This window comes from Prionailurus viverrinus, chromosome X (genome assembly GCF_022837055.1).
Source record: "Prionailurus viverrinus isolate Anna chromosome X, UM_Priviv_1.0, whole genome shotgun sequence".
In the NCBI taxonomy this organism is placed as follows: Eukaryota; Metazoa; Chordata; class Mammalia; order Carnivora; family Felidae; genus Prionailurus; species Prionailurus viverrinus.
The window spans coordinates 91688776-91701857 of NC_062579.1; the positions used below are offsets into that span (position 1 = coordinate 91688776).

At 48.8% G+C, this 13082-nt stretch overlaps 1 protein-coding gene across 1 annotated transcript in view; it reads right to left on the bottom strand.

Moving 5' to 3' along the window:
• The window catches only part of TMEM255A (transmembrane protein 255A), a 57286-nt gene that overhangs the window by 2932 nt on the left and 41272 nt on the right, over positions 1-13082 (bottom strand). Inside the window, exon 8 of the mRNA XM_047843071.1 lies at positions 9168-9311. Coding sequence (XP_047699027.1) covers positions 9168-9311 — 144 coding nt within the window. The remainder of the gene's footprint in view (positions 1-9167; positions 9312-13082) is intronic.

Consider the following 13082-nt stretch of genomic DNA (forward strand, 5'->3'; position numbering starts at 1 on the left):
CTCTCACTCTCTCAGAGAAAATTTTAAAAATAAAGAAAACTTAAAAGAACATCTGAGGTTAAGCCAGTAATACCTGGGAAAGTCTTTGCTACCAGAATATATCACGGAGCCCATCTCGCAGACCAAAACCCAAAACAGAAACTAAGGTCAGAGAGGTTAAATGGTGTCTTGGACCTGGGCTCTTTTAAGTCCAGCAACTTCTGTTTCATCTTACTCGTGGCCCACCACCTCCAAGTTCAGGGGAGGGCAGAGGAACACGGGCATGGAGGTGAGACTACCAATGGCAAGCACAAGGAGCGATTTGTCAGGTTGCAGAGACACAGGATTCGATGTGACTTTGTGTTGTCTTTGGGAAGAGAGAGGATATAGATTTAAAAAAAAAAACAAACACAGTGGGGCGCCTGGGTGGCTCAGTCAGTTGAGCGTCTGACTTCGGCTCAGGTCATGAGCTCGCAGTCTGTGAGTTCGAGCCCCATGTCAGGCTCTGTGCTGACCGCTCAGAGCCTGGAGCCTGTTTCGGATTCTGTGTCTCCCTCGCTCTCTGCCCCTCCCCCGCTCATGCTCTGTCTCTCTCATTCTCAAAAATGAATAAATGTTAAAAAAAAACAAACAGTGAATTAACTCATGAGGAGTCATTTGCTACTTCTCTTTCCCTGGCCCATGTATATATAGACCCCTGACCCGAACGGTTTTCCTGCTCAAGGAGAGTTGGCCTGTTTTGTTCATTGCTGTATCCCCCAGAGCTGACAACAGTGCTTGGCAAGTAGCAGGTGCTCAATAAATGTTGAATGAGTGACTGTAACCTCAGGACTACAGAAGATGAACTTGGCATGTGTTTTAAAAATAAAATCCATTTTCAAAGAATACAGTCACATCTTGTAGGTATCGCCGCCTTGCTCCAGCGGCGGGACGTGGCTGAGGCGTGAAGGCCGGAGGCGGGTACAGGGATGGTGGGAGGCCAGAGGCCAGTTCTAGGCTCCCAGGAAGAGTGCACATAATAAACCAGTGGACAGGGTGGAGAACTGCAGTTTTCGGGCACGGCTTAGCTCTAGGAGGAACTGGTGTATTAAAAACAAACAAACAGGGGCGCCTGGGTGGCGCAGTCGGTTAAGCGTCCGACTTCAGCCAGGTCACAATCTCGCGGTCTGTGAGTTCGAGCCCCTCGTCAGGCTCTGGGCTGATGCCTCGGAGCCTGGAGCCTGTTTCCGATTCTGTGTCTCCCTCTCTCTCTGCTCCTCCCCCGTTCATGCTCTGTCTCTCTCTGTCCCAAAAATAAATAAACATTGAAAAAAAATTTATAAAAAAAAAAACAACAACAAACAAACAAACAAAAAGACCCACTTACACCAAAATTTCTCAAGAGTTCAAGTGCAGTTTGGGATGGTCGTTCCTTTACTTTGTTCACCTGGCCAGAGTCTGAGTGGATCATGTCATTTTTCCAGGCCTGGGGCAATCTAGAGTCAGCCTCCACATGAGATTTCTTTTTATTTATTTCTTTTTTAAAATTTTGTTAATGTTTATTCATTAACAAACATTATGTTATGTGTCTACAGAGCATGAGTGGGGGAGGGGCAGAGAGCGAGGGAGACCCAGAATCCGAAGCAGGCTCCAGGCTCTGAGCTCTCAGCACAGGGCCCGACGCGGGGCTAAAACTCATGAACCACGAGATCATAACCTGAGCTGAAGTCGGATGCTCATCTGACCGAGCCACCCAGGCGCCCCTCTTTTTCTTTTTTAAAGTTTATTTATTTATTTTGACAGAGAGCACAAGCAGGTGAGGGGCAGAGACATGGAGAGACAGAATCCCAAGCAGTCTCCGCACTCTCAGCGCAGAGCCTGATTCGGGGCTCGAACTGACGAACCGTGAGATCATGACCTGAGAGGAGATCAAGAGTCAGACGCTTAACCGACTGGGCCCCTGAGGCGCCCCGCTGACATGAGATATCTGGAGCCTGAGACCATCTGGGTGAGTCTCCTTATCCCCAGTCCTCACCCCTGCACTCCTTAGAAAGGGATGTCCAGGTTTCTAGGTGTTGCTTGAGACACCGAAATACCTGTCCACATAACGCTGGGACCGACAAGAGATGTAGGTGTCATTATTCCCTCCACCTCCCCCACCCCATCTATTATTTCACCCTGAGTGAAGGAACGTCAAAGGTCATAGAAACTGCAGAGCCTTTAAAGACAAAACAACTTGGGGCACCTGGGTGGCTCAGCCGGCTAAGCATCTATTTTTTAAAATTTTTTCTTCTTTTAATGTTTATTCATTTTTCGAGAGAGAGAGAGAGAGAGAGAGAGAGAGCGCAAGCAGGGGCAGAGAGAGAGGGGGACACAGAATCCGAAGCAGGCTCCAGGCTCTGAGCTGTCAGCACAGAGTCGGACACAGGGTTCGAACTCACAAACCGCAAGATCATGACCTGAGCCAAAGTCCTACGCTTAACGGACTGAGCCACCCAGGTGCCCCAAGGGCCTGACTCTTGATTTCAGCTCAGGTCATGATCTCACAGTTCGTGGGTTCGGAGCCCTGCGTCGGGCTCTGTGCTGAGCGTGGAGGCTGCCTGGGATGCTCTCTCTCTCCCTCTGTCTCTGCCCCTCTCCCACCCGTGTGCCCTGTCCCTCTTTCCAAACAAATAAACTTTAAAAAAAAAACAAGACATTCGTATGGTGACTGCCTCGTCTTCCATTCTGCGCTACAGAACTCTCTCCTTTCCCCCCTCCCTCATCTTCAACCAAGAGCACTGTCCTCTCAGCCGGAGAGGAGGGCAAAACCCAGCGGGGACAAGAGTCCCCACGCACGGGGACGCGGTCCTCTGCCCTTCTGGATGCCGCTACAGGCCGCTTTTAGGCGCTGCCAGCCCCAGGCGGGAGGCGCAAGCTCCCCACCGCGCGGCTAGGAGGCGGCTGTGTCCCGGGAGGTAGGCACAGGCCACCGAGGGCGGCAGTTGCACGCGGTGGTAGTGGAAGGGGGCGGCACGACAGCCTTTGGTTTTCACTTCTCACTTTCGCGGCTGGGAAGTATTCAAGCGGACGGGGGTGGGATGATTCTCGCTTGGCTTTGGCGGCGGCGCCGGGAGTCTTCTTAAGGATAACATGGGAGGACTGGGGAGCTAACTGGCTGCAGTCCACACACCCTTGGGGCTGGGGGTGGGGCCCACAGTACCAGCGCGTCGTTTCCTAGCAACAGGCAGGCACCTTGGGGAGGATTTGGCTCTGTTGCAGCTGGGGAGCTGGCCTGGTGCATTTGGGCTCCTGCCTAGGAGTCGACTCCACTAATGGGACGGGCAGCTCAGAAGAACAGAGCTCTGAGCCCTTGTAGCCACAAAGCATGAAAAGCATCTAAATAGCCTACTGCGGGGCCTACGTGGGTGCATTCAAGCTTCCCGAAGCAGGGGAGGCGAGGCACGGGCTGGTGGTGCTTCCAGAGGAGGGCCACCCTGTCAGGACACACACACGGCTCTCCTCTCCCACCCTAGCCTGCCCCCTGTCTGCCGGGTGGCGGACCCACACTCTCCAGGACGAGCGAGCGTGCCCTTCTGTCACGAGTGCTTCTCTCTCTTCGGGAGCACTGGGAGGCAGTGACTCTGAAGAGAGCCCTGTTCCCCGGGCCAGGTGACCAAGGTCACAGCGGAAGATGCTGTGTCCCCAGGGTAAAATCCAGGCTTTCTTGATTCTTTACATGCCCCCTAGGTTTCTGTTGCTGCCCCAGAAAGCGAGGCCAGGGGAGATGGAGAGAAGAGTGGATAAAAGCAAGAGGAAGAAAAACGGGGATGGGTCAGAAATGAGAGAGAGAGAGAGAGAGAGAGAGAGAGAGAGAGAGAGGGACAAAGTTGGTAGGAGAGGGGAAATAAAGAGAACAGTTGAGTGGCAGCCGCTACCACCTTCTGAGGCTCTCGGCCACCTGGGCCGTACGCTGTCCCCCCTCCCCCCGGACCAAGCAATCCTTTCAGCAAATGGGCCTAGTTTTGGGGTGCCTGGGTGGCTCAGTCAGTTGAGTGTCCGACTCTTGATTTCAGCTCAGGTAGTGATGCTGGGGTTGTGGGATCGAGCCCCACATCGGGCTCCTCTCTGAGTGTGGAACCTGCTTAAGATTCTGTCTCTCTCTCTCTGTCCCTCTCTCTGTCTCTCTGTGTCTCTCCCCCCACACACACACACTTGCACACTCTCTCTCTCTCTCTCTCAAAATAAAAAACTAAACGGGCCCAATTTCTAGTGGGTCAGTTTGGTGGCTGAGATGAAATCTCATGGACCCCCATGTGATTTCATAAAGAGCAGAAACAGAGGCATTTGCATTTTGCACAGGCTGAGACTTTTGTTTTGGGCTAAACTTGGCAACACACAAGTGGACGGGAGAGGAACCAGTCCACGGTTAGAGTGAAGCAGGGGGGCTGGCCCAGTAGGCCAGACTGGGAAGTATGGCTGGAATCCTTAAGGGTTTACATAAAGCTACGCTGGGTTGAATTTCCCAGCAGGAGTAGAAACTGATGCTTTACACCCTATAGAATGTGGACTACTTGGCTGAAACTGAGGTTACGCGTAGTAGGGAAATGAACTAGGGTGGGGGGGGGGGCGGACAACAGAAGTGAGTATTAGGAAGATTAGCTAAGAGGCAAAGGTAGTTTCAACTTCTATCCTTCCTGACTTGGGGGATGGGGAGTTCATTAGAAGCCAGGACAACTTAGGGGCGCCTGGGTGGCTCAGTCGGTTGAGCGTCCGACTTCGGCTCAGGTCATGATGTCAGGGTTCGTGAGTTTAAGCCCCTCATCAGACTCGCAACTGTCAGCACAGAGCCCGCTTTTGATCCTCTCTCTCCTTCTCTCTCCCTGCCCCTCCCCTGCTCATGCTTTCTCTCTCTCTCTCTCTCTCTCTCTCTCAAAAAGAAGACGAAGGAGGAGGAGGAGGAGGAGGAGGAGGAGGGGGAGAAGGAGGAAAGAAGCAGCAGCAAGGACACCTTGGAGGCCAATGTTTGCAAGAGTCCTGCTTCTGCAAGCTCAGCACTCACAGCATCCTCGGGGCCATCCGACCAGAGCGAAGTCATCTGACCACAAGGAATGTTTCCCAAGCTTTCTAACTGGACAGCCACCTCATAAGGGTATGACTTTGAGGGGTTAAAACAAAACCCTATGCGTCTCTTTCCTCTCCCTTCCATCAGCCTTGGGGTGAAAAGGAACAAACGCAAAGTCACATATAGTCCTATTTGGAAACGACCAGAATAGGGAAGTCATTCAGAAGAAACGTCTAGAAAGTTCACTTTTCCTGCTGTACTCTGGGCCCTTTTCCAATCTGAGAAGATCAGAAGGGAGCTCTGGTTTTCTGGCGTGTGGTGGGGGGAGGGGCGGGTCCGTGCTGCTGATGGTTTTATCGTCAGAGCCGGTGTGCGTTTTGCTGGCTGCTTTCTATTTATCTGGGAGCCCAAGCAGATGTTCCCCCATCCTCTTGGCCTTCCTGGGTAGAGACTGGTATTTCCTCCTATGAAACTATAAGGGAATTAAACTTGGTGAACAAAAGAAAACTCAATCCCAACACACCATTTAAGTTTTAGAGGGAGGGACACCTGGGTGGCCCAGTAGGTTAAGCATCCGACTCCACCTCGGCTCAGGTCATGATCTCACGGTCATGAGATTGAGCCCGAAGTCGGGATATACGCTGACAGTGTGGAGCCTGCTTGGGATTCTCTCTCTCTGCCCCTCCCCTGCTCGCTCTCTTTCTTTCTTAAAATAAATAAATAAACATTTTAAAAATGTCTCCTTTTTTTTGAGAGAGAGAGAGTGAGTAGGGGAGGGACAGAGAGAGAGGGAGACACAGAATCCGAAGCAGGCTCCAGGCTCTGAGCTGTCAGCACAGAACCCTAGGCGGGACTTGAACCCATGAGCAGTGAGATCATGACCTGAGCCACAGTTGGACACTTAATCAACTGAGCCACCCACGTGCCCCATCATTTTTTTAAAAAGTTCTAGAGAGAAACAAATCGCTTAAAAACACATCACTCAGAACCCACACCACACAACTCTACGGTCTCCAAAAAGGAAACACGAAGACAGCTCAAATCTAGAAAAAGAACTGAGAGAGGTGTAAGAGGTATTCCAGCAGCCCCTGGAGGGAGGAGCAATTTCATAATTAATCAGAGAGAGTTTACTCTTTAGAGACCCTTTCTGAGTCATGATTAGGAAGCCCATAATTTAAGTCAGTAAAAAATATAAATATCCTAAAATTAACCAGGGAAAAGACCTATGCTGTGCTCAGATATATAGCTTCTCCGAAGAATTCTTGAAGCCAATTGTAGAGTCAGACTCCAAGGACAAGACACTGGTAATGACAAAAGTCTTTCCCTCAAAGGATTAAATAAGATGACCCTTGTAAAGCACTCAACACAATGCTTGGTGCATAACCAGTGCTCAATGAATAGGAGCTGTTACTAAAAAGCAGAGGCTTCGTGGGGCGCCCGGGTGGCTCAGTCGGTTAAGCGTCCGACTCTTGGTTTCAGCTCAGGTCATGAGCTCACGGTGTGTGTGTTCGAGCCCCACATCAGGCTCCATGCTGACAGTGTGGCGCCTGCTTGAAATTCTCTCTCTTCCTCTCTCTCTCTGCCCCTGCCCTGCTTGCTCTCTCTGTCTGTCAAAAATAATTAAATAAACTTTAAAAAATTAAAAATAAAAAAGCAGAGGCTTCCACAAATCCCTGACGTCTGTGCTATAAGCCCACGTGTAGGTTTGGCTTAGGTGGCTAGATTTGGATCCCTTCGCTGGGTTAGGGACCCTGTTTCTGGGTTTCCATCACACTCTGGGTAACAGTCTATTTACATTTTTTGTCTCCACTGCTGTCCCCTGACCCCCCCATCGAGTCCCTAGACTGATCTCTTTTTTTTAAGATTAAAAAAAATGTTTATTTTATTTTTCAGAGCAAGGGAACATGAGCAGGGGAGGGGCAGAGAGAGAGGGAGACACAGAATGTGAAGCAGGCTCCAGCCTCCTCGCTATCAGCAAAGAGGCCGACACAGGGCTTGAACTCACGAACCCCGAGATGATGACCTGAGTTGAAGTCGGACGCCTAACAGACTGAGCCACCCAGGCGCCCCCCCCAAAAACTGATCTCTTAATGCAATCAATCTTTATATCCACAGCTCCTAGCACAGTGCCTGGCACATGGGAACACAGAGTAAACCCTGATTGAAATGAAGCCAACAGCCTGAGTCACCACTGGCATTGTCGATCTTGTTTTCATCCCTGGGGTAGTATTTGAATAAGGAAGGAGGGACAGAGAAATGTCTCCATACCCTAAAGAGAGTCTTCCCATCTCTCTCTCTCTCTCTCTCTCTCTCTCTCTCTCTCTCTTTGTTTTTTTGCAGCAACCATAACCAGGGAGATTAATGTTCCTACTTCAGGGGTACGTTATAAAGTGAAAATTCTTAAAGTCAATGTAATGAACATAATTTACCTTGATATAAAATAAATGGAGGCAGGCTCTTGGGCTGAACTTATGTGTCTGTGGCCCCTCTATGCCAGGATGACTTTATTTTTTTAAAGTATGCTCTACGCCCAACGTGAGGCTTGAACTCACAACCTTGGGATCAAGACCTGCGCACTGTACCGACTGAGCAGCTGGGCACCCCCTGGGATGACTTTTTATTACTTTTTCTTCCTGCGTTAATGTCCACATCCCTGTATTCTCTTAAAAGACTCTTTTTGCCTCCATCACTACTGAAATGATCTATACCCTTAACATTTTTTTTAAGTTTATTTATTTTTGAGAGAGAGAGTGCAAGTGCACGCAAGCGGGGGAGGGGCAGAGAGAGAGGGAGACTGAAGGTCTGAAGCGGGCTCCGTGCTGACAGCAGAGAGCCCCATGCAGGGCTCAAACTCATGAACCTGGAGATCATGACCCGAGCGCAAGTTGGACGCTTAACCGACTGAGCCACCCAGGGGCCCCACTGCCCTTTTTGAACATATTTGTGTTTCCCAGTCTGTATCCTATCTGGGTAACAAGTGCCCTCAGTTGTCTAACCTGTAAATACTGTAGGCTTTAGAACAAGTTCTAACATAATTTTTTTCGCAAGCTTTAAGGGACACCACCTTGTTCTGGTACCGCGTTTTGTAACAGCGAACACATCGAGGCTCACATTATCTATTACTATTGCAATAGAGTCCTAGACCCCCACGACAGTATCTAAACCAAACAAAAGTACACTTTATTCAACAAAATGGGGTTTTCTAGTTTCAATTATTTTGTTAATCGAAAGCTGAAATTAGGTTGCCCGAGGGCTTTGTATTTGCAAACTGGCTGCTTAATTGGAAGCACCCCCAAACATTCATGCTTTTATGTCCCCTTGGAGCATTCAGGGACCCTTAGTCAGTGGAAGCAAATTCATTACGGGCTTCTCTCCTTTCAAAGGTATTTCCTTTGGTCCTCAAATTTTTAATTAACCAGATTTCAATGTAATCCCCTTCTTCTATGGTCAAGGGTTTACAATCACTGTAAATGTTTAAAAGACCATTTTGCTTGTTTTCCTGAAGTGCCTAGTCCAGTGCTCAGCACATAATGAATCCCTTTTAATTAAGTGCCTTTCTTGGTTCTGTTTTTCTGTGCTTAGCCTCAGCTCAAATGGGAAAGGGGAAAGCGCAAATTTGGTAACTCTATTTCTGACCCATGTAATAACAAGGCAAAAAAGGGGCGAGGAGTGTTACTAAAACAACAACAACAACAACAACAACAACAAAAAACCCCAAAACAAAACCTTTCTCTGTATAGTCCTAGTTAGGAAGTCTGGAGAAAAACAAGGAACTTCTTCCTCATTACAGATTTCATTCAATCCCTTGTGTGGCCAGAGTCCCTTGTGCTAAAGAACAGACTAGGTCTCTCTATCTGGCAGAGGAATGAGAAGAGCCATGCGCGGCTGGACCGGGGTCCATATGGACACATTAATGAGTATCATCTTCTCCTGGGTGCCGGTCAAGGCAATCTGAGACACCTTGATCCCAGCTCCTCCTCTCCCCGTCTTTCCCATCTCACCTTGCCGCTGTCTTTAAGCTGGTACCCCACAGGCTGCTGAAGGCCATCAGGGTCAGAGCCCGACTACCTCGTACATATTAGGGAGCTTCCATAATCAGGGAGACCACAAGAGAGCATGAACGGCAGCAAGAATAATGGAGAGTTCTTTTTCTCTCCAAGCATACCTGAAAGTCATACGCAGAGTATGGTGGCAGGTGAGGAGGGCTATGGTAGTAGGTATTATACGATGCTACTTGAGGACGAGCATAGTAAGAAACAGTTGGATGGGCATTTTCAACAGAACAGTTCAGTGCTGGCAGAGTTGGGTTCTGTAGAAAAACACAAATTAGAAACAACATAAACGTTCGTTAGCAGGAGAGTGATTAAATAAACTGGCACATCTAGCCCGTGGAATAACATGCAGCTATTGATAAACAGACAATGATGTGGACCTATGTTTAGTGACAGAGAAAGTTGTCCAGGGTATATTGTTAAATTAAAAAAAAAACAAAAAAAACCACTGGTGGGGCGCCTGAGTGGCTCAGTCGGTTAAGCTCGGGTCATGATCTCAAGATTCATGGGTTCAAGCCCCGAGTCAGGCTCTGTGCTGACAGCTCAGAGCCTGGAGCCTGCTTCGGATTCTGTGTCTCCCTCTCTCCATGCCCCTCCCCCACTAGCGCGCGCGCACGCGCGCACACTCTCTCTCTCTCTCTCTCTCAAAAATAAAAAATAAACATTAAAAAAAAGTCACTGGCAGGGGCGCCTAGGGTGTCTCAGTTGGTTAAGCCTCTGACTTTTGCTCAGGTCATGATCTCACAGTTAGTGAGTTCGAGCCCCACGTCGGGCTCTGTGCTGACAGCTCGGAGCCTGGAGCCTGCTTCGGATGCTGTGTCTCCCTCTCTCTCTGCCCCTCCCCCACTCGCACTCTGTCCTCTCAAAAATGAACAAACGTCAAAAAATTTTTTTAAAAAGTCACTGGCAAAACTAAGGTCACAGTAGGAAGATCAGTGGTTGCCAGGGGTTGTGGTTGGGGGGATAAATAGGCAGAGCACAGAGGATTTTTAGGGCAGTGAAGCCAGTCTGTATGATATTACAATTATGGATACATGTCATTATACGTATGTCCAAACCCATAGCATTACCACGCCAAGAGTGAACCCTAAGGGAAACTATGGGCTTTGGGTGATAATGACTTGTCAATGTAGGGAAGTTCGTCCTTGATAACAAATGTACCACTCTTCTGGGGATGTAGTTAATGGGGGAGGCTATGCGGGGGGTGGGGGCAGGGAGGACCTTCCTCTTAATTTTGTTGTGAACCTAAAACTGCTCAGAAAAAAACAAGTCTTCAAAAAGCCACTATTATATTAATATAGCATGATTCCCAATTTATGTAAAAACAAAGACCCAAACAACTATGTACCTATGTGCATTTGTAAATGAAAAGAAATTCATCTGGAAAGATTCAAAATAGAGTGTCAACTATGGTTATCTCTGGGGAGGGGAGTAGTATCAGGAGGTATATGGGGACCCTTCACTCTATTTGTTTTTGAGTTTTTTAAAAATTTATTTATTTTGGGAGAGAGTGCACCCCCTTGAGATCATGAGCGGGGGAGGGGCAGAGAGAGGGAGAGAGAATCCCAAGCAGGTTTTGGGAGCCAAGCAGGCTCACGAACCGTGAGATCATGACCTGAGCTGAAATCCAGAGTCGGGCACTTAACCGACTGAGCCACCCAGGCACCCTTCTATTTTTTTTTATAGTATATTACTTGTGTCATCCCCCCCCCAATTTATTATTTTGAAACATCCAAACCTATAGAAAAGTTGAAATCACTTATTTATGTGGTTTTCAAAAACCAAAAAGACAAAGACAAGAATAAGGCCCAAAATACAACATGTCACATCGACAAGGCTGAGCAGGCTACTGTGCTTGCTGTGATAGAAATGTGACAAATGACAAAGGATTTGTAAAAGTCGTGAGGATTCCTGCAGGTTGCAAGCTTGCTAAGGAGCTCTCATGCACACGTGAAGGGTACGTGTTTCTGTGTTTCTCACCGGCCCTGCCGGCGGAAGGCAACACCCTAGCAGTACAAAAACCCATGAAGGACCAAGCAGAGTATATCGATCCCCTTTTGTTTTTGGCACACAAAACGGCGCTGAAAGAATTTAATGCCATTTTGATAACATGATGGTGCGTGTAGCCCTTCAAGGGTTAAAGCTGATCTTGTCCAGGATGGGGAGTTCCTGCTCTCAACAGGGCCGAAACACTGCTAAAGGAAGTCACAGCTCATTAGTGCCCAAGTAGGGCTGTCCCAAGCAGGACCTGATGTGCCGCGTGGGTCAAGGCGTGGGGTAAATGTTTTTCCCGTGTTCCATGGCATTGACACGGCTTCCATTCGTGTGGATAGCCAAGGGCTGTCTGCAAAATCAGTGTCTTCGTTCTGGTACGTATCTACTCCACGTGAACGGAGAGCAGACGCTTCCTCTCAAGCGATGAAAATGTGTGGGCAGGCTTTGGCAGTGGCCACGGGCAGCCACGTTGGGGTGTTGGCAGAGGACTCTTCCCTTATAGCAAGTTTCAACACAGTTCTACTGCTCTCTTCCTTGGAGTGGGTTACTGTTTACATCTCTGGGAGCTTTGAAGAGCTACAAACCTCAGGCATCACAATGCAGCTCACGGACAAGCAGAGAGAAATGCCTGTCAGCCCCTCCCATGGGTGGGAGGGGGCTGAGGTCCTTGACCAACTCCAAGGGCTGGCTCGCTTTCTAGAGAAAGAGTGCTCAGAAACGCCTTGACTTCGCCACCAGAATTCTAAGAAGAAATCTCATCCCTGAGGAGGTCCCAGAAGTCATGTTCCCTTGGCCTTCTTCTGTTAGTTAAAAACACGCCCTCCAGCTCTCGCAAGATGAAATCAGTTCATCTATGCAAATAAACTAAGCCTAGCTATAGAGAAACAATCACGCAATGTAAACGTTATCTATAAAAATTGTTGTGTGCTCAGCGAGGCTGGGGGCCCAGGCTAATCTCTGAAAGGAAGTTCACTATTACAGAGAAAGCAACACAAGAGGAAGATTGAATAAGCCCAGGAAAGCCACAGAAGACAGGAGAGTCAAGGGTAGAGGGTGCAGAGAGAATGGTGTGTGTTTCCGTTAAAATTCTGGGGCTCCTGGTGCACCTGGGGGGCTCAGTCGGTTAAGCGACCCACTTCGGCTCAGGTCATGATCTCGCGGTTCGTGAGTTCCAGCCCTGCCTTGGGCCCCTCGCCGACCATGTGGAGTCTGCCTGGGATTCTCTCTCTCCCTCTCTCTCTCGGACCCTCCCCCACCTGCGTGTGCTCTCTCTCTCCCCTTTCTTTCTCAAAAATAAATAAACTTTAAAAAATAAATAAATAAAATTCTGGGGCTCGGAAGTTATGACACCCCCATTACTGATCAGTAACATTCTGAGCTCCGGGGAAACAAAAGGTTACTAGGAAGCACAGGAAATGGTGAAAGCAATCTTGCCTGGACAAAACTGACTTTATTCTGAGGCAATGATTGTGGACTTTTTAAAGAGGGCCACTTTCATTCCTCCCCACTTTACTCCAAACCATAGACACCAATTAGGAGAAAATGGCAAGATATAGTCACTTTTGAAAGACTCATCTCAAATTCTTGTATCTTTGGTCAACAAACACTTCATCAAACATTTCTCAAAGCTCCTTTGCCCCGGGGCACCTGGGTGGCTCAGTCGGTTAAGCGTCCGACTTCCGCTCAGGTCATGATCTCGAGGCTCCTGGGTCCGAGCCCCATGTCGGGCTCTGTGCTGACAGCTCAGAGCCTGGAGCCTGCTTTGGATTCTGTGTGTGTGTCTCTCCCTCTGCCCCCGACCCCCACTTGTTCTCTCTCAAAAATAAATTAAAAACATTAAAAAAAAAAAAAAAAAAGCTCCTTTGCCCCAAGCCTCCTCTGGTCAGGGAATGAAGACATCCTTGTTCCTCTCAAGGCACCACATTCTGCAAATGGCGGCTCCTGGCTAATCCCGTTGACAGCTGCCAGCTAGCCCTTGGCTCCTGTCCTCACTCCCTGGGAATGGCTTTCACCAGCCAGCACCCCTGGGCCTC